General features: G+C 72.1%; 4 protein-coding genes across 4 annotated transcripts; 2 read left to right on the top strand and 2 right to left on the bottom strand.

The window, feature by feature from the left end:
* Nucleotides 1-159: 159 nt before the first annotated feature.
* AURANDRAFT_71062 (hypothetical protein) lies at nucleotides 160-16,479 on the bottom strand (the record flags this gene model as incomplete). The annotated part of the gene is made up of 11 exons (XM_009036116.1): nucleotides 160-616; nucleotides 818-3,530; nucleotides 3,745-6,374; nucleotides 6,503-10,705; nucleotides 10,872-12,035; nucleotides 13,834-14,422; nucleotides 14,562-14,586; nucleotides 14,721-15,170; nucleotides 15,262-15,537; nucleotides 15,726-16,171; nucleotides 16,338-16,479. 11 exons carry the CDS (start codon nucleotides 16,477-16,479, stop codon nucleotides 160-162), a joined length of 13,095 nt encoding a protein of 4,364 aa, XP_009034364.1.
* Nucleotides 16,480-18,807: 2,328 nt separating this feature from the next.
* Nucleotides 18,808-20,475, top strand: AURANDRAFT_62262 (hypothetical protein; the record flags this gene model as incomplete). The annotated part of the gene is made up of 1 exon (XM_009036300.1): nucleotides 18,808-20,475. The coding sequence occupies one exon, from the start codon at nucleotides 18,808-18,810 to the stop codon at nucleotides 20,473-20,475; it is 1,668 nt and encodes a 555-aa protein (XP_009034548.1).
* Nucleotides 20,476-21,249: 774 nt separating this feature from the next.
* On the top strand, nucleotides 21,250-22,759 carry AURANDRAFT_62261 (expressed protein; the record flags this gene model as incomplete). Its single annotated transcript, XM_009036301.1, has 2 exons — nucleotides 21,250-22,054; nucleotides 22,254-22,759. The coding sequence occupies 2 exons, from the start codon at nucleotides 21,250-21,252 to the stop codon at nucleotides 22,757-22,759; spliced, it is 1,311 nt and encodes a 436-aa protein (XP_009034549.1).
* Nucleotides 22,760-24,644: 1,885 nt separating this feature from the next.
* On the bottom strand, nucleotides 24,645-25,103 carry AURANDRAFT_21935 (hypothetical protein; the record flags this gene model as incomplete). Its single annotated transcript, XM_009036115.1, has 1 exon — nucleotides 24,645-25,103. The coding sequence occupies one exon, from the start codon at nucleotides 25,101-25,103 to the stop codon at nucleotides 24,645-24,647; it is 459 nt and encodes a 152-aa protein (XP_009034363.1).
* Nucleotides 25,104-26,502: the final 1,399 nt, after the last annotated feature.

Raw genomic sequence — 26,502 nt, 5'->3', positions numbered from 1 at the left:
GCTCACCGCGGCGCTGCCCCTCGCGGTCTTGGGCGGGCTCTGGGGCCACATCTACGTCGCCGCGCGGCAGAACCTCCTCGTGCCCGCGCTGATCCACGCGCTCTGGAACGCGCGCGTCTTCCTCGGCGCGCTGCTCGGGCTCTAACGCGCCGTCGATCGTTAGAGGACGAAGGGCGCGTCGTCGCGGTCCTCCGTGAGCTCCCAGGCCGGCTCCGGCGCCGGCGCGTCCTTCTTCTTCTTTTTCTTCTTCTTCTTCTTCTTCTCCGACGACGGCGGCGGCGGCGGCGCGTCCGCGCCCCGGACGGGCGACGGGTGGAACGGCGCGCGGCCGTCGCGCGCGTCCTCGCCGCCGTCGTAGGCCGCGCGCGCGGGCGCGAGCTCGTAGGACCGCGCCGGCGGCGCCGGCGGCGGGTAGGCGTCGCCGTAGCGGTCGTCGCCGCCGCCGACCCAGCGGTCGCCGCGGCCCGCGAAGTCGCGCGCCTCGACTCGCGGCGCCGCGGCGCCCGGCCAGCCCGGCGCGCAGCCCGCGTCGACGGGCGCCGGCAGCGCCGGCGGCGCCTCGCCGGCGTCGGCGGCCTCGAGGGACATCTCCTTCTCGAGCTGCTCCCAGCGCAACCTGGGCAGCAAAAGGGTGCGAAATTCCCAACTTCAAAGGCTCCGATCTCGGCCGTTTTCCGCTCGTTTCGGCTGATTTTTGGACGAGCGATCATCTCTCGGAGCGCTCTCGAAGCGTGGGTGCTTTTTTCCGGAACGCGCGCGCGCGGAACACTCACGTTGAAGCGACGTTGAATCACCCTTTTCCTGCCCTGAGCGCAACCGCCGCTTCTCGTCGTGCTCGCGCTCGCGGCGGTGCAGGTAGAACGCCGCGTAGCAGACGCCGCAGGCGACGACGACGCACGCGACGCCCACGAGGATGAGCAGGCTCCCCGACGCCGCGTCGGCCCCGTCGTCGTCGTCGTCGTCCGGCGCCGCGGGCGTCGGGGCGCCCGACGGCGCGGCGTCCGCGACGCACGTCGCGTACTCGACGAACGCGCCCTCGACGCAGCGCGTGATGCCCGACGCGACGTAGCCGTCGTCGCAGTCCACGTGGCAGCCGTTGCCGCTGTAGAGCGTGTCGCCGGGCTCGCAGAAGGCCGACGCGTACGCGCCGTTCGTCGGGTGCGCGAGCACGAGGCACGTCGACGACTCGGCGAAGAACTGGGACGCGTCCTTCTGGTCCAGGCCCGTGACGGCGTAGTAGTCCGTCATGTCGCAGCAGGCGTAGGTCATGTCGTTCGCGGTCAGGTAGGCGTCGGACGTCGTGAACGAGAGCAGCGCGCTCGACCCCTCCTGCCGGCTCAGGTCCGCGCGGAAGCAGAAGAGCGGGCCCGTCGTCGAGATGACGACCTCGTCGCCGTCGTCGCAGCGGTCGTTGCCCATGCCGCAGGTGTAGTCGAAGATCTGCGTGTGGTAGTGGTACGTCGCCCCGAGGTCGACGCCGTACTCGTCGGTCGTCGACTCGTCGTGCGTGTGGCCGCTGCACTCGTCGAGGAGCGGCGCCGCGAAGCCCGGCGCGTCGTCGCCGAGGTAGCGGCCGTAGATGAGGTGGCCGTCGGCGCCGAAGCCGACGATGGGCGGGTGCGACGCCGTGGACGTGTAGTTGGACGTGCCGTAGAGGCACTGGTGGCTGTCGCTGAAGAGGTCGCCGTGGACGTGGGGTTGGCCCGCGCCCTGGCCGACGTGGAGGTTGCAGGGCGACGTCTCGCAGGTCGGCTGGTTCCACTCGCCGCGGTTGTTCTGCGTGACCCAGTTCTGCATGCCGTTGACCGTGATGCCGACGCCCGCGCCGTCGGGCAGGCCGTAGGTGCCGATGCCGAGGCCGTCGTCGTAGAGGTAGGGGATGCCCTCGTTGCCCGCCGTGCCGTCGAAGAGGTCGACGTTGTTCGTCCAGACGCCCTCGTCGAAGTCGACGACGTCGAGCGGGTACTGGAGGCTGTAGTAGCGGTCGACGGTGCGCGTCGGGTCGCCCGTGCAGTAGGTCACGCCGCCGGACACGCCGAGCGGCGGGCTCGGCACGTTGTTCAGGTGCGGCTCGAAGACGCCGCCCTCGCCGGAGGTCATGAGGATGAGCCACTTGTCGTTGCAGAAGGCCCACTTGATCGACGGGCCCTGGACGACGCGCTCGAGGAACGCGCCGTCGCAGACGCCGTCCGTGCGCTGCGTGCACGTGTCGTCGCAGGGGCCGTTGAAGCCCCAGTCCGTGATCTCGTCGTAGTCGCTCATGTCCAGGAACGACGTGCAATCGGAGCCGTCGGCCGCGTAGTCGGACCGGTAGGCGCCGGCGACGCCGTCGACGACCGGCGGGCCGCCGCCCTCGTCGGAGCAGGTGATGTACTGGTTCCGGCACGTCGGCGCGCCGCAGTAGCCCCAGCCGCCCTCCTCCGTCGGCGCGTAGCACTCGGAGCTGTCGAGGGCGTAGGTGTTCGTCATCTGGCTCGACGCGGTGACGCTCCCGTCGTCCGTAACGGTGGCGCCGTTCGCCGACGACGTCGGCTCCGGCGCGGGGTTCGCGGTGGAGGGGTTCGCCGTCGGCGCCGGCGCGGGGCGCGCCGTCCTCGGTTCCGGCTTCGCCGTCGACGGCTGCGGCGTCGGCGGCGACGGCGTCGGCGGCGGCGACGACGGCGGCGGCGACGACGGCTTCGCCGTCGGCGGCGCGGGCCGCGCCGTCGACGGCTCCGGCGCCGGCGCGGGCGTCGGCGACGGGTCCGCCGGTTGCGTCTCCGCCTCGAGCGCGGCGAGCGATTCGGTGACGAGCACGGCGTCCGAGAGCTGGCTGTCCTCGATGTAGTCGAGGGACTCGTAGGCCCGCGCGGCCGCGAAGACTTCCGCGCTCAGGGTCCCGTCGTTGACCGCGGCGGCGAGCTCGGCCTCCAGGGCCTCGGCGGCCGCGGCCGCGTCGTCGCCGGACGTCTCGAGGTCCGCGCGGGCCTCGAGGCGCGTGTCCTCGGCGTCCATCGGGTTGCCCTCGAGGCGCCGCGCGTCGGGGACGGCCTGCGACAGTTCGCCGAGCTCGACGGCGACGAGGCTCCTGGCCGCGTCCGACGACGCGACCAAAGCCTCGCCGACGGCGGCCGCGAGGTCGTTGGACGTGTAGACGCCGAAGTCGACGACGACGACCGTGGAGACGACGTAGAGGCCCGCGGCCGTCGGCGCGGCCGACCGCGCGGCCGACGGCGCGTAGGTCGTCGCCGCCCCCGTCGGCGCGGCCGCCGCGGCCCCGGCCGTCGGCGCGGCCGACGGCGCCGCGGCCTCGACGGCCAGCTTCATGCCCGAGGTGCAGTGGCTGCCCACGGAGCACGCGAAGTAGCGGACCTCCCCGGGCTCGACGGCCGCGGCGACGGGCGCCACGTCCCCCAGCGCCGTCGCGTCGGCGAAGTCGCAGGAATCGAAAGCGTCGGCGTCCGGGAGCTCGTGGACCGTGTGCGTGCCGCTCGCCCAGTCGAAGCGCACCGTCGCGGGCGCGTCGACGGTGAGCGAGCACGACGGCGAGCCTGCGTGGAATTCAACCACTGGTTTGGGTGGTCCTGACCAAACTTCAGAATTCTCTAGCTCGGTCAAATCGAAGTCGATTCGGCTGATTTTTGGACGGATCGATTGCTCTCGTCGAGTTCTCGAAGCACAGCGAAAGAGTCCGGCGCAGTCCGTTCAATTACGCGCACATTGAAGTCGGGTTGAAGATTTGAATTCCACACGACGGCGCGCAACTCCAGAAGACGACGTCCGGCCATTCGACGACGACATCCCCCACGACCGTCGGCTCCGCGGACGGGGGCGCCGACGACGGCCCGTAGGTCGACGGCCCGTAGGTCGGCGCGCGCGACGGCGCGCCCGCCGCGGCGGTCGGCGCGGCGCTCGGCGCGGCCGCGGCCGCGCTCGCCGACGGCGGCGCCGTCGCGTCGCAGGACTCGCAGGCGACGGCGCAGGCGTCGCCGCTGATGGCATCGTCGTAGCCGACGACCTCGCAGCGCAGGTCCGGGTACGCGGCCACCCACGCGCAGTCCTTCCACGGCGCGTTTTTCTTGTACCAGTCGCTCCGGTCCGTGCAGGCCGTCGGCGCGGCCGTCGGCGCGCCGTAGGCCGCGGCGCCGCCGGCGACGCAGACGGCGACGCCGCAGGCCGCCGAGCCGCAGGCCGCCGAGTTTGCTAGCGACGCTTCGGCGTCGACGGAGATGCCCGATACGGCCAGGCCGTAGCAGCCGTCGGGGAGGCACGCCTCGACGACGCCCGCGGCTTCCGGCGCGATCTCGAACACCAGCGCGTCGTCGGAGGAGACGACGACGGACGCGTCGGCCCAGTCCGCGCCCGTCATCTCGAGCTCGTAGACGAAGTCGCCGCACGCGCCCGTAGGCTCGGCGGTCGGCGCGACCGACGGCGCGAGCGACGGCGAGAGCGACGTCGGCCTCCGCGACGTGGGGCCACCGCTCGGGGGCGCCGACGGCGCGGCCGCGGGCGCCGTCGACGTCGGCGCGGGCGACAGCGACGGCGAGAGGCTCGGGTCGCCGTACGCGGCCGGGTCCCGCGCGTTCGCGGCCGCGCCCCTGGCGCCGGAGCCCGCGGGGCCGACGTAGGCCAGGACGCCGGACGCGTCGCAGGTCCCGACCCAGCAGCCGTCGCCGACCGTCAGCGGGAGGCCGAGCTCGTAGACGCCGACTTCGTCGGCGACGGCGAAGAAGCGCGACGCGGCGCCCGAGCCGTAGGAGAACGCCGCGGAGTACGACGCGTTCGCGCCCCCGCTCAAGGCGACGACCGCCGTCGCGTTGTCCGCGAGGCGCACGACGAGCAGCGCCCCGCCGCCCGCGGCGACGCCCGCGAGGTAGTCGCCCGCCGCGCCGTCGACGACGGCGTCGTCGCCGCCGCCGTCGAGGAGCGGCGCGAGGTCGTACACCGGCGGCGCGTCGACGTCGACGACGATGACGCCCTCGACGAAGACGGCGTCGTCGCCGTGGATGGCTTCCACGCGGTGGATGGCGCCGGGGAGCGCGGCGGCGTAGTAGTAGGTCTCGCCGACGACGGTCGCCGCCGCCGGCGCCTGCTCGTCGAGGTAGTTGTAGAAGCAGGTCGCGTGCGAGTCGTCGAAGCGGCAGAGCCGGTTCCCAAAGGCGCCGAAGAGCATGCAGCCCTCCCGCGACTCGTAGAGCGCGAGGCCGCCGAGGCTCCGCGTGTAGTAGGGCACGTCGAATTTCGCGCCGTAGTCGCCGGAGCCGCCGTGCAACTCGACGACCGCGTGGCCCTCGTCGTCGTCCGCGAAGCGCAGCGGCAGCACGGCGCAGTCCGCGGCCTCGACGCTGAGGTCCGACCAGCAGAAGCCGCACTCGTAGGGCGTCGGCGCGGCGGACGGGGCGGCTTCCACGGGGCTCGCGGACGGCGGCGCCGTCGGCCCGTGCGTCGGCGCGGCGGACGGCGCGACGCTCGCCGAGGGGCCGTAGGTCGGCGCCGCCGTCGGCGCCGGCGGCTCGGCGGACGGCGCCGGCGTGTCGTAGTAGCCGAAGGGGCAGTTCATGCCGTCGTTCGACGTCGCCTCCGCGGAGTTGGACGTCCGCTCGAGCGCCGCGCGCGCGCCCGCGCACGCGCTCTGCGCCGCCGCGTCGAAGCCCGTGTTCCAGCAGTCGTCCGGCACGGCGACGGGGAGTTTGAGCCGGAAGATGCCCCAGCCCTCGTTCGACGCGAACAGCACGTCCGGGAGGCCCGCCGTGACGTAGAGGAACGCGGCGCCGTAGGCGCTCTTGTCGTCGCGCGCCGGCTCGTCGCCCCAGTCGACGTCCGACTCGAGCACGGCGAAGTCCTCCGGGTAGCCGTCGTCCGCGAGGCGCACGATCAAGAGCTCGAAGCGCTGGCCGAGGCCCACGACGTACGCGCCGCCGTCGACGCCGTCGTCGACGATCGTGAGGGAGCCGCCGTCGTCGCCCGTCGGCTCCCGCAGGGCGACGACGTCCAGGACGCTCCGCTCGTAGAGGTCCTCGGAGATGACGAAGCGCAGCTCGTCGTGGAAGACGGGCGCGCCGTTGATCCGCTCGACGAAGTGGAAGCCCTTCTCGCCGCCGTAGCCCGGCTCCTTGGCGTAGTAGAAGTGCTCCGCGCCGTCGTCCTGCCGGAGGATGGCGCCGACGTTGGGCTTCGCGAGGGCGAGTTCCTCGAAGCAGCGCGTCTTCGCGGCGTCGAAGACGCAGAGCCTGGCCAGGTCGTCGCCGTCGCCCGTGAACGCGCCGACGAGGTAGTGGTCGCCCGCGTCCGAGATGCCCATGGCGACGGCGTTGACGTGGCCGTCGAAGTAGCTCAGGTCGAAGAGCTCGGCGTAGTCGCCGCTCTCGACGTCGAGCTCGAAGACGCCGTAGGGCCTGGGCAGGACAAGGGTGATTCAACGTCGCTTCAACGTGAGTGTTTCGCGCGCGCGCGTTCCGGAAAAAACATTCACGCTTCGAGACCGTTCCGAGAGATGATCGCTCGTCCAAAAATCAGCCGAAACGAGTGGAACACGGCCGAGAAAGGAGCCTTTGAAGTTGGGAATTTCGCTCTCTTGTCCTGCCCTGCGTAGGGCTCGTCGTCGCCCTCGCGCATGACCTGGAGCGGCGCCGGGTGCGCCTCGCAGTCGAAGGGCTCGACGGGGCGCTCCGACGGCGCCGCCGTCGGGGCGTAGGTCGTCGGCGGATTCGTCGGCGCCGCCGTCGGGAAGACGGGCGCCTCGAAGCTCCCGAGCGGGCAGTTGAGGCCGTCGTTGCTGCTCGCGTCGGCCGAATCCGTCACGCGCGTCAGCGACGCCGTCGCGCCGTCGCAGACGGCGTGCGTCTCCGTCTCGAAGCCCGTGTTCCAGCAGGCCTCGGGCACGACGACGGGCAGCTCGAGCTCGAAGATGCCCCAGCCCTCGTTCGACGCGAAGTACGACGACAGGCCGTACCACTCGTAGCCCTCGCGGTACCCAAAGGCCGCCCCGAAGGCCGACGTGCCCGTCTCGGGCTTGCCCAGGCCCCAGTCGACGTCCGACTCCAGGACCGCGTAGGCCTCCGGCGCGCCGTCGTCGCCGAGCCGCACGACGAAGAGCTCGAAGGCCTGGGCCAGGCCCACCAGGTACTCGCCCTTGTTCTCGCCGTCGTCGATCCAGACGTCGTCGCGCTTCTCCTCGAGCGGCGCGAAGTCGAGGACGGACCGCGTGAAGAGGTCCTGGGGCACGACGAAGCCGTAGTCCTCGTGGAACACGGGCGCGTCCGTGTCCAAGCCTTCCACCCAGTAGACCGCGCGGTCGCCGCCCATGCCCGGCTCCTTGGCGTAGTAGTAGTTGGCTCCTAGAATCGCGCCCGCGTTGGGCTTCTCCTCCGCCAGGGGCGTGTCGAAGCACGACCGCTTCCGCCGGTCGAAGACGCAGAGGTAGCCCGCGAAGGACCCGTAGGCGTAGTACTCGTCGACGGCGGCGTCGTACATGGCCAGCGCGTTGACGTGGGCGTCGAGGTCGAGGAAGTCGAGCTCGTAGAGCGTGTGGTACGCGCCCGTGAGGACGTCGAGCTCCGCGACGCGGTAGTGCTCGTCGTCCTTCTCCCGGAGCACCTGGATCGGGTTGCCCGCCGCGGCGCAGTCGAAGGGCTCGACGGCGCCCTCGGACGGCGCCGCACTCGTCGGCGCGTAGGTCGGCTGCGCCGACGGCGCCCGCGACGGCTCGAACGACGGGGCCGGCGTCGGGTCGCCGGTCGTCGGCGCGCGCGTCGGATCCTCGAACGCGACGAACGCCTGCGTCTCGCAGTTCAGGCCGTCGTTGCTCGACGCGTCCAGCGACGCCATGCGGTACACGATGGACGCCGACGAGGCCTCGCAGACGACGTGGTTCTGCGTCTCCTCGTCCGCGTTCCAGCACGCCTCCGGCACGACGACGGGCAGCTCCAATTCGAAGAGGCCCCAGCCCTCGTTCGACGCGAAGAAGACCTGCGCGTCGCCCCACGTCGCGCTGCGGTACGTGAACGCGGCGCCAAAGGCCGACGTGCCGCTCTGGGGCGTCCGGCTCCGCCAGTCGGCGACGCCCGGGATCACCGCGTAGGCGTCCGGCGCGCCGCCGTCGCCGAGCCGGACGACGACGAGCTCGAAGGCCTGGGCCAGACCCACCAAGTACTCGCCCTTGCCCTCGCCGTCGTCGATCCACACGTCGTCGCGCTCCTCCTTGAGCGGCGCGAAGTCGAGGACGGACCGCGTGAAGAGGTCGTCCGGGATGACGAAGCCGTAGTCCTCGTGGAAGACCGGCGCCGCCGCGTCCAGGCCCTCGACCCAGTAGACCGCGCGGTCGCCGCCCATGCCCGGCTCCTTGGCGTAGTAGTAGTTGGCTCCTAGAATCGTGCCCGCGTTGGGCTTCGCCTCCGCCAGGGGCGTGTCCAGGCACCACTTTTTGACGCGGTCGAAGACGCACAGATAGCCCGCGAGGGACCCGTACATGTAGTAGGCGTCGACGGCCCACTCGTAGAGCGCGATGGCGTTGACGTGGTCGTCGACGTCGAGATAACCGAGCTCGTAGAGCGAGTGGTACTCGCCGGAGACGAGGTCGAGCTCCGCGACGCGGTAGGGCTCGCCGTCGTCGCCGCGGAGCACCTGCACGGGGTTCGGGAACTGGGCGCAGTCGAAGGCCTCGACGTCGCCCTCGGACGGCGCCGCCGTCGACGGCGCGTAGGTCGGCGCGGGCGTCGGCGCGGGCGACGGCTCGGGCGTCGGCGGCGCCGACGGCTCGGGCGTCGGCTCCGGGCTCGGGCCGCGCGTCGGCGCGGGCGTCGGCGGCAGCTCGACGATGAAGCCGCCGAGGGCGCAGTTCATGCCGTCGTTCGAGCTCGCGTCCGCGGACGGGCCGCGCCAGTGCACGATGGCCCGCTCGGCGGCGCAGGCCGCGTGCGCCAGGGTGTCCGTGCCCGTGTTCCAGCACTCGTCCGGGATCTCCAGAGGCAAATCGAGCTGGAACATGCCCCAGCCCTCGTTGGACGCGAAGTAGGGGTAGTAGACGTCCCAGTCCCGCGAGCGGTAGGAGAAGGCCGCGCCGAAGGCTGAGGTGCCGTCCTCGGGCGTCTTGGACGCCCAGTTCACCGTGACGGCGTCGACGACCGCGTAGGCCTCCGGCGCGCCGTCGCCGTCGAGGCGCACGACGAAGACCTCGAAGGCCTGGCCCAGACCGATGAGGTAGGCGCCGCCGGCGACGCCGTCGACGATCCACGCGTCCTCGCCGTCGACCTCCTTGTTCGGCGTCACGTCCAAAACCGAATCCTCGAAGAGGTCCTCGGAGACCACGAAGGCCGCCGTCTCGTGGAAGACGGGGTCGCCGTCGACGCCCTCGACCCAGTAGAAGGCGCGGTCGCCCTCGCCCGGCGTCTTGGCGTAGTAGTAGTTGCCGTCGAGCATCGCGCCGACGTTCGGCCGGTCCTCCATCAGCGACGTCGCGAAGCAGGCCGCGCCGCCGTCGTCGAAGGCGCAGAGCTTGCCGTCGATGGCCGCGTAGGCGTAGAACGCCTCGTAGTCGTCCGACTCGTACATGGCCACGGCGTTGACGTGGCTGTCGAGGTCGAGGTAGTCGAGCTCGAAGAGCGTGACGTACTCGCCGTCGCCCTGGATCTCGAGCTGCGCGGCGCGGTAGTGCTCGTCGTCGCCGTCGCGCATGACCTGGATGGGGTCCGGGAAGCCGTCGCAGTCGAAGGGCGCCACGGCGTAGGACGTCGGGTCGGGCGACGGGTCGGGCGTCGGCTCGGGGCTCGGCTCGGGGCTCGGCTCGGGCGTCGGCTCGGGGCTCGGCCCGGGCGTCGGCGCCGGCGTCGGCGTGTAACTCGGCGCCGGCGACGGGTCCGGCGCGATGAGGCCCAGGGGGCAGTTCATGCCGTCGTTGGACGTCGCCTCCGCGGACGCGTACTTGCGCACGACGGACGCGCTGGAAGAAGCGCACGCGGCGTGCGACGCCGCGTCGAAGCCCGTGTTCCAGCACGCGTCGGGCACCGTCACGGGCAACACGACCTGAAACAGGCCGAAGCCCTCGTTGGCCGCGAAGTACATCTCGACGTCGCCGGCCATGTCGAGCTGGTACAAAAAGGCCGCGCCGTAGGCCGACGTGCCCGTTTCCACGTCCGCGCCATTCCAGTCGACGACCGCGGGCAAAACCGCATAGGCGTCGGGCACGCCGCCATCATCCAAGCGCACGACGACGACCTCGAGCGCCTGGCCCATGCCGAAGAGGTAGCGGCCCGCGTCGTCGCCGTCGGCGACGAATTCGCGCGGCCACGCGACGCCCTCCGCGTCGACGAAGTTTTCCGTGAGCGCGACGATGTCCAGCACGCTCCGCTCGAAGACGTCCTCCGAGACCACGAAGAGCGCATCCTCGTGGAACGCCGGCGCCTCGGTGTCGATGCCGGACACGAAGTAGAAGCTCTTCTCGCCGTTGTCGCCGACCTCCTTCGCGTAGTAGTACGTGTCCTCCAAAATCGTGCCCAGGTTCGGCTTCTCCTCCGCGAGGGGCGTCGGGAAGCATTTCCGGTGCGCGCTGTCGAACTTGCACAAGAACCCGGCGAAGGAGCCCCAGGCCGTGAAGGTCGAGTAGGACGCGTCCGCGTGCATGGCGACCGCGTTGATGTGGCCGTCGAAGTCGAAGGCGTAGAGCGTCTCGTAGTTCCCCGTCTCGAAGTCGAGCATGGCCGCCTCGTAGGGCTCGTCGTCGCTCGCGCGCCTGTGTGGAAATCAACCACTGGTTTGGGGGGTCCCCACCAAACTTCAGAACTCTCTAGCTCGGTCAAATCGAAGTCGATTCGGCTGGATTTTGGACGAATCGATTGCTCTCATCGAGTTCTCGAAGCACGGCAGAAGAGTCCGGTCCAAACCGTTCGGTGATGCACACATTGAAGTCGGGTTGAAGATTTGATTTCCACACAGCCTCGCGCAAAATCTGGATCGGGTTCCCGAAGCTGCCGCAGTCGAACGCGGACACGTCCGCGGGGGTCGCCGACGGGGCGTACGTCGACGGCGCGTAGGACGGCGCTTCCGTCTCCTGGAGCACGCTGCCCTCGGGGCAGTTCAGGCCGTCGTTCGACGACGCCGGCAGCGACGGCCCGACCCATCGAATGACCGCGGCGGCGCCGTCGCAAACGACGTGACTCTCGACGTCGTGGCCCGCGTTCCAGCAGTCCGCCGGCGCGTCGAGCGGCAGCTCCAGGAAGAAGATGCCGTAGCCCTCGTTGGACGCGAAGTAGAGCTCGCGGCCGGCCGTTTCGGAGACGTAGGCGAACGCGGCGCCGAACGACGAGTCGGCGCCGTCCGGCGGGTCGTCCGCTGGGTAGTCCGACCAGTCCACCGTCGACGGCAAGACCGCGTAGGCCTCGGGCGCGCCCGTCGCCGACGAGAGGCGCACGACGAGCACCTCGTAGCGCGCCGCGAGGCCGACGAGGTACGTCGCGTCCGCCACGCCGTCGTCGACGTAGACGGCGCCGTCCTCGGGCAGCGGCGCGAGGTCGAGCACCGCATCCTCGTAGAGGCTCGCGGAAATCGTGAAGGACGACGCGTTGTGGAATTTTGGGGACGCGGTCTGCACGTCGTCGACGTAGAAGATCGCGCTGCCGTCGTTGCGGCCCGTGTTTTTGGAGTAGTAGTAGCGGTCGCCGACGACGCAGCCCACGTTCGCCGCGTACTCCAATGGCTCGTCGAAGCAGGCGCGGCGCTCCGCGTCGAAGCGGCAGAGGAGGCCGCCCATGGACGCGAACGCGTAGTACGCGCCGTCGGCGTCCTCGTAGAGCGCGGCCGCGTTGACGTGGTCGTCGAAGTAGTCCAACGTGAAGACGAGCGCGTAGTCGCCCGTGTCGATGTCGAGCTGGCGCACGTTGTAGGACTCGGCGTCGTCGCCCCATTTTAAGACCTGGAGCGGGTACGGGGACGCCTCGCAGTCGAAGGGCGCCACGCCGTCGTCGGCCCAGCACGACGCGGCGCCGCCGCAGCCGTCGTCGTCGCGCTCGTCCGACGCCGCCGACGCCGCGAGCAGCACCAGCGGCGCCAAGAGGCGCGCGGGGCTGCGCCGGCCGTGAGGCCGCGCAGTGAACATCGCGCAAGAGTTGAAAAAAGCGTTCAACTGGACTTCAAGCAGCCTTCAGCTTTAGCGACGAGCGGACGGCCTGATCGAGGCGCCTATCGAGACATGGAGACCGCGACGGACGAACAGACCTACACGCCGAACGCGTCGGAGGGCGCGGAGTCGCTCGTCATCCGCCTGCCGCCGCACCTCGCGAAGCTCGCCGAGTCCGGGAACTGGCCATCCGACGCGACGGTCGAGTTCGACGGCGACAAGCTCGCGTTGCGCCTGCGGTCCCACCCCGACGACCTCGAGCGCATCGAGACCTACAACGCGACGAGGAGCAGCAACACCTGCGAGCAGGAGTGCTTCGACGGGAGCGGCGCCGGGTGCGGCGCCGTGCGCGGGCGCTACGTCTTCGAGCGGCTGTCCATCGACGAGGAGCAGCGCCGGAAGGTCAAGGCGCGGTCCGAGCAGGCCAAGGCCGCGGCGAAGGAGCGCCACGTCGAGCAGCTCGACGTCGCCGAGGCGCCCAGGGCCGCGGCGGCGCCGCCGCGGAAGCGCGCGAGGACGCCGCGCGCGGCGCCGGGCTCGCCACGCGGCGCGCCGGGCTCGCCGCGCGCGGCGGCGGCCGCGCCGACCTGCTACGTGTCCCTCGGCGCGCGCGCCCTGGCCAAGTCCGTCGGCGAGCTCCGGGCGACCTTCCCGGACCTCGTCGCCGTCGGCTGCTTCCGGCGGCCGACGGGGCGCGGCGATCCCGCGTGGACGTCGCCGGGCCCGCCCGGGCCCGCCGGTGACGCGGCCGCGGCCGACGTCTTCGACGCGGCCTACGCCTGCTTCGCGACGCCCGCCGCCGCCGGCGAGGCGCTCGCGGCGGGCGCGCTCGGCGCCGCGCCCTGCGATTCCGCGGCGGCGGCGCACGCGGCGCTCGCGGGCGTCGTCGTCTACAAGCCGCCGGGCTGGGTGGCGGCGCCCGTCGTCCGCCCCGGCGCCGAGCCCCTGCCCGCGCCGCCGGCGGCGTCGGCGTCGGGCGCGCCGACGCTGCGCAACGCGGCCGCGGCCGCGGCCGTCGGATCCGACGCGACGCGCGTCGGCGCGGCCGCCGAGGCGGTCGTCGCGGGCCTCTCGGGCGCGGCGCGCGGCGCGCTCCGCTTCGTCGCGCCGGAGCTCCGCGACCCGGAGCGCGCGCGCGCGGCGAAGAAGCGCGTCGACTACCTCGGGCCGGAGCTCGCGTTGTCGCGGCGGTCCTTCCACGAGCGCTGGTCCCGGGCCGACGACGACTTGGAGGTCGCGGAGCTCGCGCTCGCGCTCGCCGTCGACGAGGCCGCGGCGACGGCGCGGCGCGCGGCGGCGCACCTCGCGGCGACCAAGGCGACCAAGGCGTCGGCGCCGGCGTCCCGCGACGATGTTCGAGAGACGTTGACCGGGAAACCAAAGAGACATCGTGACCGACGTGCGTTCTTAGGTCGGCGCGGCGCGACGGCGACGCGGACCGGCTCCTCGGGCGGCCGCGCGGCGCGGGCGACGCGGGCGCCGACGACGACCCGCGCCTCGCGGCGCTCGCGCTCCTGCGCCGGGTCCGCGGCGCGCTCCGCGTCGAGCGGTGCCTCCTCGAGGCCCACCTCGTCGGCGAGGGCCTCGACCTGGACCTGCTGCGCCGCGCGCGCGTGCCGCTGCCGCCGTAACTGTGACGATGTACGTTGGTCATCGGCCCCCCTCGTTAGGGTTTCTATGAGGCCGAAAGGTGTGGAAACCCCCTCGGCAGCTAGCTCTAGGGTGTCTTTAAAGTCGCAACTCACAGGTCTGGCACGGTCCGCTCGTCGGGCGCGGCGGCCTTCGGCGGCGCGAAGTCGTCGTAGAGCGCGTGGGCCTCGTCCTTGAAGATCAACGCCGCGGCCGTCGCGGCCGCGCCGTCGACGTCCGCCGACGCCGCGTACGCGCGGCACGCCGTGGCCGCGTCGAAGACGACCGGGTCGTTGAGCGAGAGCCCGAGCGCCGCGGCTTCCTCGAGCGCGGTACCGATCAGGGCGAGCTCGTCGGCCGTGGACACGGACGCGCCGGCGAGCGTCTCGAGCACGGCCTCGCGCGCGAGCGCGTCGAGGAGCTTCTTCCGGCGCGCGACGGCGCCGGCGAACTCGGACGCGTCGCTCGGCACGCCCGCGAGGCCCGCGACGTCCAGCGCCCTCTCGAGGTCCTCCAACGTTTGCGCCTCTTCGAGGGCGTCCGCGGCCGCGAGGACGGCGACGCGCTCCGCGCCCTTCCGCTGCTGCATCTTGGCCGCCATCTCGTCCTTGAGGGCCTCGGCGGCGGCCATCTCGAAGGCGTCGTCGAGGACGAACAGCGCCGTGTGCTGGCGGCGCGCCGTGGAGCGGCGCGTCGGCGCGAGGCCTGTGACCAGCGCGAGCGTGAGAGGGAGGAGCACGCGTCGCATCATCTCTCAGATGTGTCCTGCTGGGTCCGGCGGCAGGACGCGCCGGCAGGGGGGCCGACGGCGGCAGAGCTCGATTCGTGCGCAGAAGGCCTTCACCATGCAACTTGAAGGAAATGTAGGCCTAAGTGGCCGCGCGCACGTGCACGCGTTAGGGAAGGGCGGGGAGGGACAGGCGGCTCTGATACGTCGGTGGACGCCGCGGGAGGAGCTTGGGGGGGAACAAAACGGGCCCTCTGTTCAGCGGTCGATGAAGACCGCGCTCGGCGCGAAGATCTCGTCGAAGAGCGCGTGGACCGCGTCGTCGGGGTCGGCGGGCGCGGCGGCCGCGGCGGCGGGTTCGCCCGGGCCGTCGTCGACGTCCCAGGTGTCGGAGCCGACGTCGGAGAAGGTGCGGTTGAGCAGGCGGACCTCGTCGCTCGGGATGCGGTCGTCGAGGCGCGGCGGCGCGAGCTCGGACCGCGGGCTCTCCGTCGTCGGCTCGGAGCCGTCGCGGGGCGACGGCAGGAGCGACGGGAGCGACGGCTCGCGCGGCGCGGGCCGCGGCGGCGGCGGCGGCGCGGGCGCGAGGAGCGCGAGCCGCGCGAGCCGCGCCGACGCGTCGTCGCGCGGCCGCGGCGGCTCCGCGGCGCCCGGCCGGGGCGCGGCGAAGAAGCGCGGCGCGGGCGCGCGCGCGAGGGGCGCCAGCGGCGGCGGCACGTCGTAGACCTGCGGGGCGGCGCGACGTTTGAAGCACGAGACGTTCCCGGGCTCGTTTCGAAAGATTCCTCTCCGGCGACGATCGATCGCAGAAGCACACCCGCCCCACTCCGGCCTCGACCGCGGGCTCGTAGGCGACGGGCAGCGCGCGCTGGGGCGCCGCCGCGGCCGCGCGCGCGACGGGCTCGGGCCGCGCGGCGCCGTCGCGGCCGGCGGGCGACGGCGGCGGCGTCGGGAGGGGCGCCCAGGGCGGCGCGGCGGCGGCCTCCGGGATGGGGCAGGCGAGGAGCGGCGCGAAGAAGGCGTCGGAGGTCTCGGACCGCGGCGACACCGCGAGGCCCCAGAGCGCGTCCGCGCAGCTCGGCTCGGGCGCGGCCTGGGCGGGAAAAGGGTGCGAAATTCCCAACTTTGGAGGCTCCTCTCTCGGTCGTTTCGGCTAATTTTTGGACGAGCGATCATCTCTCGGAGCGCTCTCGACGCGCGAATGCTTTTTCCGGAACGGAACACTCATATTGAAGAGAACTTGAATCACTCTTTTCCTGCTCCGGGCGCGGCGGCCTCGACGGCGATGGGCGCCGCGCGCTTGCGCTTCGGCGGCGGCGGCGTCGACACGGGCGCGGGCGCCGGCGGCGCGCGCTTCGCGTCGCGGCGCCGCTCCGGCGCGGCCGCCGCGGCGTCGGCGGCGGCCGCGGCGCCGCGCGACCGGCCCTTGGTCGACTGCGGCGCGCGGAGCACGCGCGTGAGGAGCTCGGGCCGGTCGCGGAGGAAGGACTCGTGCTCGAAGGCGCCGTCGGCGTTCTTCTTGAAGCCGTACAAATTCAGCTGGCGCTGGAACGACGCGTAGCGGCTGTGGCGAAAGTACTTGACGAGCGTGTCGGCGATGAAGCCGTCGAGGTCCGCGATCTCGAAGGCCGCGCCGCCCTCGCACCAGTGCACCGTGCCGGCCTCGACCTCGCGCTCGAGCATCATGAAGAGCAGGTGCGGGAACGCCTGGGGCGCGCCGCGCTTGCCTGCAAACGCGCGGTGACGGCGGCGGCCGCGGCGCGACGGCCGACGGGAGCGAATTTCGCGAGCGACGACGCGCGCGCCCCGCGCGTTCCCCGACGTCCGGCGCGCGCGACCGGCCCGCGCGCCGCGGGGACCGCCGCCCGCGTCGCGGCGGACGCGGGCGCTGACCCGTCTTCGGCAGGTTCCGCAAGACCCGCGGGTCGTGGGCCATGGGCGTCGGCCGCGCGTTCGCGTCGTCGGCCGGCGCGAGCTCCGTGATGGGCAGCGGCCGCGCGGCGGCGCGCCGGCGGAGGTGTTCGCGGCTTGACATGTTCGGATCAAAGCCTCAAGCGGCGCACATTCCGGTGTGTTTCGTGCAGCAAACGTGGCGGGCAGCTTCATGGCAAGCAAACATGGAAAATGGGCAGCTTGATTCGTTGCAGCCAAATTTACCACAGCAAAAGCGAGGTGAGGCCTCGTCTGCATAGAGCACTGCGCGCCGCGCCGCGCCTCTCTCGGTGCTCGTCGCGTAAGGACACTGCGCGCCGCGACGCCGCGCAATGAGCAATCGCACAGTCGCTTTCAAGTTCGCCGGTGACACGCAGCGCCTCGACGTGCCCGACGGCGAGACGCCGCTCGTGACCTGCGCGAGGCACTGGAACTTGCCGCTGGACCGCGTGACGCTCGTCTGGAAGGGGAAGCGCTACAAGCACCTCGACGCGACCGTCGACGCGAGCGACGAGCTCTTCGCGCCGGGCGTCGGCACGGTCCTCGTGCTCGGCACGCGCGCGGAGCGGCAGCTCGACGCGCCGTCGCCCGTCGGCGCGCTCTGCCGCCGCGTGCCGCTCCTCGGCCCGCTCCTCGCTGCGCTCTGCGCGATCGCGGCGGACGTCGCGTTCCGCGCGCGGCGCGACTGGGCGCCGGCGGCCGCGCGCGGCGCCGCGGCGGCCGTCCGCGGCGTCGCGCTCTTCTTCTCCTCGCTGGTCCCGCGGATGCCGGCCCGGCGGCGGCGAACCCCGCCGGCGTAGGACTTCTTTACTTGGGGAGGAGGGATCTTGCGGCCTCGAACGTGTGTCGACCTGTTACTTGGGGATCGGCCGATGGGGGGGGGGGGACCTTGCGGCCTAGAGGACCTCGAACGTGTGCTTCGCGCTTCGCTTGGCCTCGAGGCGGCGGCCTTCGCCGACGGTCTCGAAGTGACCCGCGTCCCGCGGACGCGTCCGGCGCGCTCCTTCTCGAAGCCGACGCGGCGTCGGTGATCGGTTCCGCGGCCCCGAGGCTCGTCGGGCACGTCGCCGGCGCCGAACCCGCGCGCGCCGGCCCGCTCCCGGGCCCCGCGCGGTCATCCGCCGCCGGGCCCTGGAGACGCGTTCTCGGCCGGCGGCCGCCCGCGCCGGGTCGACGTTCCGGTCGCCGACGAAGGCCTCGAGCGGTCCGCGGCGCCCCTCCGCGCCTTCGGCGCGGAACCCGAGCCCTACGACGCCCGGCGCACGCCCTGGGGCCACTCGGCGCCGCGTCGGCCGTTTCCGCTCGTCGTCGAAAAGACGCTCGGGCCGGGCCCCCGGCACGCGGTCGCGTCGAACTTCGACGCCCGGCCCATGGAACCGTCGCATACCTACGTGCCCTCGATGGGATGGCCGCGCGGCGCGCCGCGGCGGCGCCAGGGCTGCTCCCGGGCTGCCCCAGAGCGCAAGATCTGCCGATATGGCGAAACATCGCTGCTTTCGGGGCGCGCGCGCCGCGATTCGCGACTTGCGGCCCGTGCGAGTTGTCCAGGGGATGCTGACTAGCATGCTGCGTCCGCCGGTACCGCGCATGCCTCCGGAGGCGCCGCCCATCGCGCGCCAGGGGCACTGCTGTATTGTAGAGGCCGGCCTTGCCCGACAGTTGCCGCAGCGCAGCGGAGGATTGGTTCGAGCACCCAAAATGGCCCGAAACGCGCAAAATGCCGAAGCTGCAGTGGCAGACTCTCACGGCGTGTCCTCGCGCCGAGACTGAGCACCAGTGGACCTACGACGTCACGTGGCAGACCTCGACGGGGCCGGTTGTCGCCCGGACCACCTTCAAGACGCTGCGCGACGGCACTTTCGCGTGCGCGATGCCAGGGTGCCCCAAGGCTCAGTACGGCGAGGCTCCTAAGAATCGAAACGAATATAAAACGTTCCAGCACGTCCTGCGATATCACGCGGTCGTCGGCGGCTGTTCATACCCGGCGCTCGAGCGGTGGCTCGACGACGAGGCCAATGCCAAAGAACCCTTCCTGACGGACACGAGCGAGGACATGTTGGACTTGATGGAGAAGACCGGGAAGGACGCCAAGTTCATCCAGAACCAGCTGGACAAAAAACGCTTGGGCGCGAATGGAAACCCGATCGACGCACGCATCGCTCGCTGGAAGAACGATCCGACGTACGTGCGCCAACAGCGTATCGGAATGACATATGGCAATGGCTACACCTGCTTGAACTGCGGCGCCAAGAACGACCACAAATCGAATCGATGCCCGCTGACTCAAGAGCAGCGTGACGTTCTCGTCGAGCGCGGCGAGGCCTACGAGCCGAGCAGAAGGTACTATCCCAACCCGAACTGCCCGGACTACCCGGACTGCGACCTGTGCCAGGACTTGAGCGTGAATTGCTGGAAGAATCGACGCAAGGTGATGGAGGTCATCCCCGGCGAGGTCATGCCCGACGACGAGGTGGTCGAGATCTGGGATGAGCTGAAGACGCGGCCCTTCTCGCTGAGCTACCTCGGGGGCAACCCGCGCGCGCGGCAGGCCTTCGGGCAGCTGGAGAAGATGGAGCTCACGATCGAGGACGTCGCGCGCGACGGCGCGTCGGCGTTCGGCGACCTGTCGCTGCTCTTCTCCGTCCGCGTCTGCAAGCAGACGCTGTGCGGGGACGACACCGTCGACGACGAGTCCGTCGTCGTGATCTCCCGGGCGGCCAACACGGTCCCCCCGCTCGTGCCGAAGCGATTCTGGCTCGCGGGCGTCGCCGGTGCGAAGCCTCCGGGCCATCCGCACAACGTCGAGCAGGCGCGCGACGCTTCGGCCGTCTGCTCGCTGTTCGTCGAGGACGTCGAGCGGCACAAAAACGGCGGCCCGCACAAGCTCGAGGACCACCTGCACCGCCACGTCGCCAATCCCGCGGCGTCGCGCCCCTGCGAATCTCGCGTGCGCAACGTCGAGACGTCGTTGGACTTCATGACGCGCGCGGCGCCGTCGAACCACCAGGGCAAGGCGCAGATCAAGTCTGAGCGGCCCCAGGGGTCGCGGGCCGAGTGCGTGCTCGTGGTTTATTTGCTCGACCTGCTGCGGCCCCTCACGGTCGAGGAACACGAGTACTGCGTCAAGAAGGTCGACGAAAAAAATGGTACCAAGAGAGAGAAAAACGCGGCTCGCGACGGGCGCGTCGCGAGCGGTCCGAAGGTGCTCGGCCCGAAGTCGGCGCCGGAGCGGCCCACGGTCTCCGCGGCGTCGCCGGCGTCGCCCGTGTCCGCGCGGCCGCTGCCGCGCCTGCCCACGGCGCCCGCCGCCAAGCGCGTCGGCGTGTCCGCGTTGTCGTCGACGACGGCGCTGATGCTGGGCACGCGGCCCACGGTTTCCGCGGCGTCGCTGGCGTCGCCCATGTCCGCGAAGCCGCTGCCGCGCCTGCTCCCGGCGCCCGTCGCCAAGCGCGACGGCGTGCCCGCGTCGTCGACGGCGCCGAAGAAGAAGAAGATGAAGTCCACGGACAAGCCCACGGCGGCGCAGCAGGCCTTTTTCAAGGCCTTCAAGCGGCCGTCCGCGAAGCCGCCGGCGACCGCGCCCCGCCTCGACGCGCCCGGCGCGGCCGCGCCCGCGGCGGCGTCGGCGCCCGCGCCCGCGCCCGCGGCGGCGCCCGCGCCCGCGCCCACGACGCCCATGGTCATGGGCGACGAGCCCGACGAGCCCGACGAGCCGGCGACCGCGTCCGACGGCGCCTCGCTCTCGTCCGCCGGCCCGACGCGTCCGCCCTTCGCCCAGGTCAACGTCCTCCACCGCGTGCGCGAGGCCGCCGAGGCGCGCGCCTCGCGGCTCGAGGAGGAGGCGGAGGCCGAGCAGGCGGCGGCCGTCGAGGCGGAGGACAAGGTGCGGGCCGTGCGGCGCGGCCTCGAGCCCAAGCTCGAGCAGGAGCGCCAGCTCGAGACGCAGCAGCGCCAGCTCGAGATGCAGCTCGCCGAGCTCAGGCTCCAGAACCGCGCCACCGAACGCGAGCTCTCGAGCCTCGAGGCCATCGCGCGCGCCCGCCGCGACACGGTGAACCGCCGCGGCGCCGCCAAGGCGTCCTACTCCCCCGGGCATTAAAGTACCCGGATTACCGAAACGCGCCCTTGGGCCCCTCTAACTCCGCCAGCCACAGCCTGTAGTGCCCCAGCGCGACGCCAGGGGCAGGGTGGTCCGGATGGGCGACTATTTGACTCACCGGAAGACAACCAGCGCCCCCATGGGCAGCTGTTGGCTCGGACCTGTACGACGCTGCCAGTCCAGCTCCAATTTCGACAATCTGACCAGGATCATGGTAACGGTGGGTATATGCACCCGCGGGGCCGACTTCGCGGCACCGAAGGACGCCAAAAGCACGCCTCCCCGCGGGTCCCGTGCGGGGAATTGCAGCCGCGGGAATTCCTCGGCGAAGCTATAAATTTTCTTCAACTTGAGGTCAACTTGACCTGCGTTGAAGTTCAACATGGCCGGCTCCGGGGTCGAGGTCCGGTAATGAGCCAGGGGTGCCTAATATAAGGACCCCAGCCCCCGTAGTATCCAGGATAGTCGGCTGGAGGCGCAGGGAGGCCAGAGGTGTGGCCTGGCGCGCGTAGGAGGAGCGCCAAATCCGTAATCCGGGTAGGTTAATGCCCGGGGAAGTAGGTTCGCAGGCGACCGGTGCTCGTCCGTAATAAGCTAGTGGACGAGGCCCGCACGTACTATGTACCCAACCTCTAGCGAGGCCCGCGCGCGTGCTAGAGGCCCTCGCGCGCGACGTCAGGCGGCGCGCGCGGCCGCGCCGCGCGGCACGGCTCCCAGGCGTCCCGAGCCGGTCGTGCGCCAGACTTGCCGTCCACAGCACAGCCGCCGGCGATTATGGCCACCTTCGAATCCGCCACCGCCACCTTCGACGTCTGCACGCTGTCTCCGAAGCGCGAGCTCATCGCCGACGCGGCCGGCGCGCTCGCGCTCGTCGAGACGATGCCGGCGGCGCTGCGCGGCGTCAAGCTGGGCAACAAGTCGTACACGGCCGCCGCCGCGGCGGCGCTCGCCGGCCGCCTGAAGGGCCTCCGCGGCCTCGTGGACGTGGACATCGCCGACGTCATCGCCGGCCGGCCCGAGGCCGAGGCGCTCGAGGTGCTCGCGCACCTGAGCGGCGCGCTCGCCGCGGCCGCGGGCGGCGGCGACGCCGCGCGGTGCGCGGCCGAGGCGCTCGACGTGTCCGACAACGCGCTGGGCCAGAAGGGTCTGGACGCGCTGCTGCCCCTCTTCGGCGGGACGCCCCTCGTCTCCCTGAAGACGTGCAACAACGGCATGTCCGAGGCCGCCGCGAAGCAGCTCGCGGGGCTTTTGACCGACGGGGGCGACACGGCGCTCGAGCGCTTCCACTACCACAACAACATGTCCGGCGACAACGGCGCCGTCGCCGTCGCGTCCATCGTCGCCGCGTCGCCGAAATTGGTGGACCTGCGCTTCAGCGGCACGAGGGCCGGCCGCGCGGGGTCGCTCGCGTTCGCAGGCGCGCTCCGCCCGCGGCACCTCGTGCACACGCTGGACCTCGCGGACAACTCCTTCGGCGACGACGGCGGCGAGGCCATCGCGGCCTGGCTCGCCGACAGCGCCGCGGCGTCGCCGTCCGCGGCCGCGCCGCTCAAAAAGCTCGTGCTCCGCGACTGCCTGCGTGGAAATCAACCAGTGAGCTGGGACGTCGGGGCCAAACTTCAGAATTCTCTAGCTCGATCAAATCGAAGTCGATTCGGCTGATTTTTGGACGAATCGATTGCTCTCAGCGAGTTCTCGAAGCACGGCGGAAGTGCTCGTGTCAAAACATTCGAATACGCGCACATTGAAGTCGGGTTGAAGATTTGATTTCCACACAGGCGACTGTTCGCTCGGCGACGACGGCTTCGCGCCGCTCATGGAGCCGCTGACGTGCTGCCCGGATTTAGTCCACCTCGACCTCTCGGGCAACGAGCTGACGGCGGCGTCGTGCGCCGGGGGCTGGCTCGCGGGCTGCGCGCCCGCGCTCGAGTTCCTGGGCTTCGAGGAGAACGAGCTCACGTCCGCGGGCGGCGCCGCGCTCGCGCTCGGGCTGCCGGCGCTGCCCAAGCTCGCCACGGCGCTCCTCGCGACGAACGAGCTCGCGTCCAAGGGCGCGCTCCTCCTCGTCTCCGCGCTCCTGGCCAAGGCGCCCGCGCTCGGGAAGCTCGAGCTCAACGGCAACGCGCTCGACGACGCCGCGCTCGAGAAGCTCGGCGAGCTCCTCGGCGACCGCGACATCCTCGGCGACATGGACGACAACGACGAGGACCTCGCCGACGACGACTGCCTCGACGACGGCGGCCTCGACGGCCTCGAGGCCGCGCTCGGCGCCGTCGGCATCTAGGGCGCCGCGAGTAAGCAGCGTATGGCACCGAATAAGCAGCGAGGCACCTCGGGGCCGCGAGGAAGCAGTGCGGCACCTCTGGACTACGCCACGCCCGGTTGTGTTTTTACGAGTGGGACAAGCGCGCGTCGTATCATTCTCAGCACCCCGCCTTCGTCGCGCGCGGCGGCGGCGGCGGCATGGCGAGCTCCTCGGGCGTCGGCGGCACGAAGGTCTTCGGCGACAGCGACTTGCGCGGCTTCCACTGGATCGGCGTCGGCGGCGTCTCCTGGCTCGCGAGATCGATCGCGGCGACGTCTCGACCGAGCTCCTCGGGCGTCGGCGGCACGAACGTCTTGGGCGACAGCGGCGTGCGTGGCTTCGTCAGCGCGGGCGTCGGGGGGGTGGCCTGGCTCGCGAGCGTCATGAAGCCCCCCGCGAGGCCCGGCGCCTCGAGCGCCGGCGGCCGCGCCGGGCGCGCCGCGGGCCGCGGCGGCCGCGCCGCCGGGGCGATCTCCGCGGGGCGGCCGAGCTCCTCGGCCGTCGGCGGCGAGAAGATCTGCGACAGGTTGTCGCGGGAGAGCGAGCGCCGCGGCTTGTCGAGCTGGGGCGTCGGCGGCGTCGTCATCTGCGACGAAACGGGCGCGGTCGCCGCGAGTTGGTCGAGCAGCGTCGGCGTCTGGAACGGCCCCAGGGTCATGAAGGACGCCGATGCGAGCGAGGGCGCCTCGAGCGGCTCGAGCGAGGGCGACCGGTGCGGCGCGGTGCCGCCCGATGCGTCGAGAACCAAGGAGGCGCGTTTCGTCGACGATGGCGCCTCGGGCGCGGGCTCCCGCGGCGTGTTTTGGGCTTCGGTGTTCATGGTGGTATGTGCGCGCGTGGCTGTGGGTGCTAGTGCGCCGTGAGACGTCGAACGTGTGACGACGCGCGCGGCGGATACACCGCAAGGAGTGATGCGAGCTCGGTGCGTTTCGAGCGAGCGCTTTGCCTGCCGGAGCTCGCGGAGCCGGCCGGCTGTGGCAGAGGCGGCAATCGAGGCGGCCTTCCCAGCACACTCTCGGCCGCGCCGCGCCGCTCCAAGCGCACCCGAGACGCTTCTACGATGGCCGACCGCCCGCGGTCCTTCTCCGGCGGCTCGTCGGCGCTCCTCAAGGCCAAGTTCGTCATCAAAAAGACGGTGCTGCCGCCGGCGGCGCTCGTCCCCGACTCGGCGCGCCAGCTCGCGGCGGCGCCCATCCCCGGCGACGCGGGCCGCGCGGCGTCGCTGCGGCGCGACATCGCGCGCCTCGAGACCCTGGCGGCGGCGGCCGAGGCCGACGACGCCGCGCGCGCGGACGCGGCCGCGCGGCGCGAGCGCGACGCGGCCGCCGCCGCCGCCGCGCGCGAGGAGGCCGCGCGGCGCGACCGGGCCGCGGCGGCGGAGCGCGAGCGGCGCGAGGCCGAGGAGCGCGAGCGGCAGCGCGAGGCCGACGCGATCCGCGCCGTCGCCGACGCCGCGGACGCGGAGCAGCGGCGGCGACAGCTCGAGCGCGACGCGTCCTTCGCGCGCCGCCTGGCCGACGAGCGGCGCGCGTCGTCGACGCCCGTGCAGCCGCCGCCCTACGGCGACCCGGCGCCGCCCTACGGCGGCGGCGCGCCGACGCCGCCCTACGGCGCGCCGCCCCACGGCGCGCCGCCGCCGGGGCCCTACGCCTACGGCGCGCCGCCGTCGCCGCCGACGCCGCCGCCGGGCGGCGGCGCCCTCGCGGACCTCGCGGCGCGCACGGGGCAGGACGAGGCGACGTGCCGCTTCTTCCTCGAGTGCGGCGGCGGCGACGTGGAGCAGGCGATCTCGGTCATGCGCCAGAACGGGCGGCTCTAAGTTTTCTCTAGCGAGGTGGGCCCCTTTCGAATTCGAAAACTGGTTTTACGGCGGCTGCCACTTGGGCTCCTTGCGCCGCGCGCGGAAGAAGGACCGCATCGCGTCCGCGGCCTCGGGCTCGCGGACGCCGCCGTCGACGGCGAGCGCGTGGAACGGGTGGCCGAGCTCGGCCATGTTGAGCCAGGACTCGGCGGCGCCGAGGCGGTGGTCCGGCGCGCCGTAGACGACGCGGCCGACGCGGAACGCGTAGCACGCGCTCATGCAGAGCACGCACGGCTCGAGCGTCGAGTAGAGCGTGCAATTCGCCAGGCGCCAGTTGCCCCGCGCCGCCGCCGCGCGCCGCAGCGCCAGCAGCTCCGCGTGGGCCGACGCGTCCTGCGTCGCCTCGATGGCGTTGCCCGCCGCGGCGACGACGGCGCCCGTGGCGTCGTCGACGACGACGGCGCCCACGGGCACCTCGCCGGCGGCGGCGGCGCGTCGCGCCTCGTCGAGCGCCAGGCCCATGAAATTGGCGTCGCGCTCGAGCGACGGCAAGCGGTGGGCCGGGCCGAGTGCGCGTGCTGCTGCGCAGAGCAGCGCGAGGCGCAGCGCGAACATGCGCGCGGAGCGCGTCTCCATCATGCCTCAACATTCAACATGAGCTGCAACATGCGGTACCTGGCGCGTCCCCGAGGCTGTCGGTCGGTCGGGAGTCGCTTTTTGCCGTTCCCGCTGGTCGGAGATCAGGCTCAACGGCCGTAGCGACGCCTCGGCGCGTCTCATTCCCTGCGGCAGGTCCCGCGAGCGCGAACGCGAACGCGAACTCGCCGCTCGAGAAAGGCCATGCTACGACCGCCGCGCCCTCAAACAGCACGTTCGACGCTGACCGAAGGCGCAGGATTGGCTGCGCCTGCGTGCGACGAGCGCGCCTCGACGCCTTCGTCTGAACTTGAACATCATCTTGAAACATATTCAGTTCTCAAATCGTATGAGCAACTGTAGCACCCGAAACTGAGCCGCCCGCCGCCAGCCACACACGCGACGATGCTCCGCGCGGCCGTGGCCCACCCCGACAATGCGACACCCGCGAACGCCCCGACCTGGCGCCCCGCGGGCCGGCGGAACCGGGCCTGGAAGACGACGAAGATCCGGGAGCACGAGTACCCGCGCAAGGCGCCGCGGCCCATCGCGTCGGGCATCTCGTTCCGCGACGGCGACCTCGGCTCCGCGAGGGCCGTCGAGCTCATCAAGGTCTGCGACTTCTACGAGGCCAAGGCGTCGGGCGCGTACGTCGACAGCGCGCTCAGCGGCCGCTACGTGCACGCGATGGCGCGCGAGGTCCGCGCCTTAGCCTGCGCGCTCAAGGAGGCGGAGCACGAGCAGCAGGGCCGCGTGCGCGCCCTCGAGCTCGTCTGCCGCGAGTGGGACGACCACTTTGGCCCCAAAGCCGACGGCCGCGGCAGGCTCGACGAGTCGCAGGGCGAGCTGAGAGTGGTGCCCGTGACGCCCGCGTCGCTCCACGCGGAGCGCGCCTGGCTCATCGAGCGCGTCGACAAGGCCAACGCCGCGGCGCGCGACGCCGAGGCCGCGCTCGCCGCGCGCGACGCGGCCGCGAAGGAGGAGCTCGCGGAGCATCAACGCGCCGCGCGGTCGTTCGCGGCGCGCCAGCGCGCGCGGCTCGACCTCGACCTCGACAAGCTCCGGTCCGACCTCGACGCGCGGCTCGCCCGCGACGCGGCCAACGCCGCGCGCCGCGATTTAGCGGCCCAGGGCTTGGACGGCGCCGCGGGCGCGCGGCTCCGCGCGGCGTCGGCGGCGCGCGAGCAGAAGCTCGCGTCCGAGGCCCACGGCGCGCGCGCGACGAACCAGGAGCTCCGCGAGGAGCTGGCGAAGACCAAGGCGGCCTTGGCGGCGACGCGCGCGG

The sequence above is a fragment of the Aureococcus anophagefferens genome (genome assembly GCF_000186865.1).
Source record: "Aureococcus anophagefferens unplaced genomic scaffold AURANscaffold_4, whole genome shotgun sequence".
In the NCBI taxonomy this organism is placed as follows: Eukaryota; class Pelagophyceae; order Pelagomonadales; family Pelagomonadaceae; genus Aureococcus; species Aureococcus anophagefferens.
This window is presented reverse-complemented; position numbering and strand designations above follow the sequence as displayed.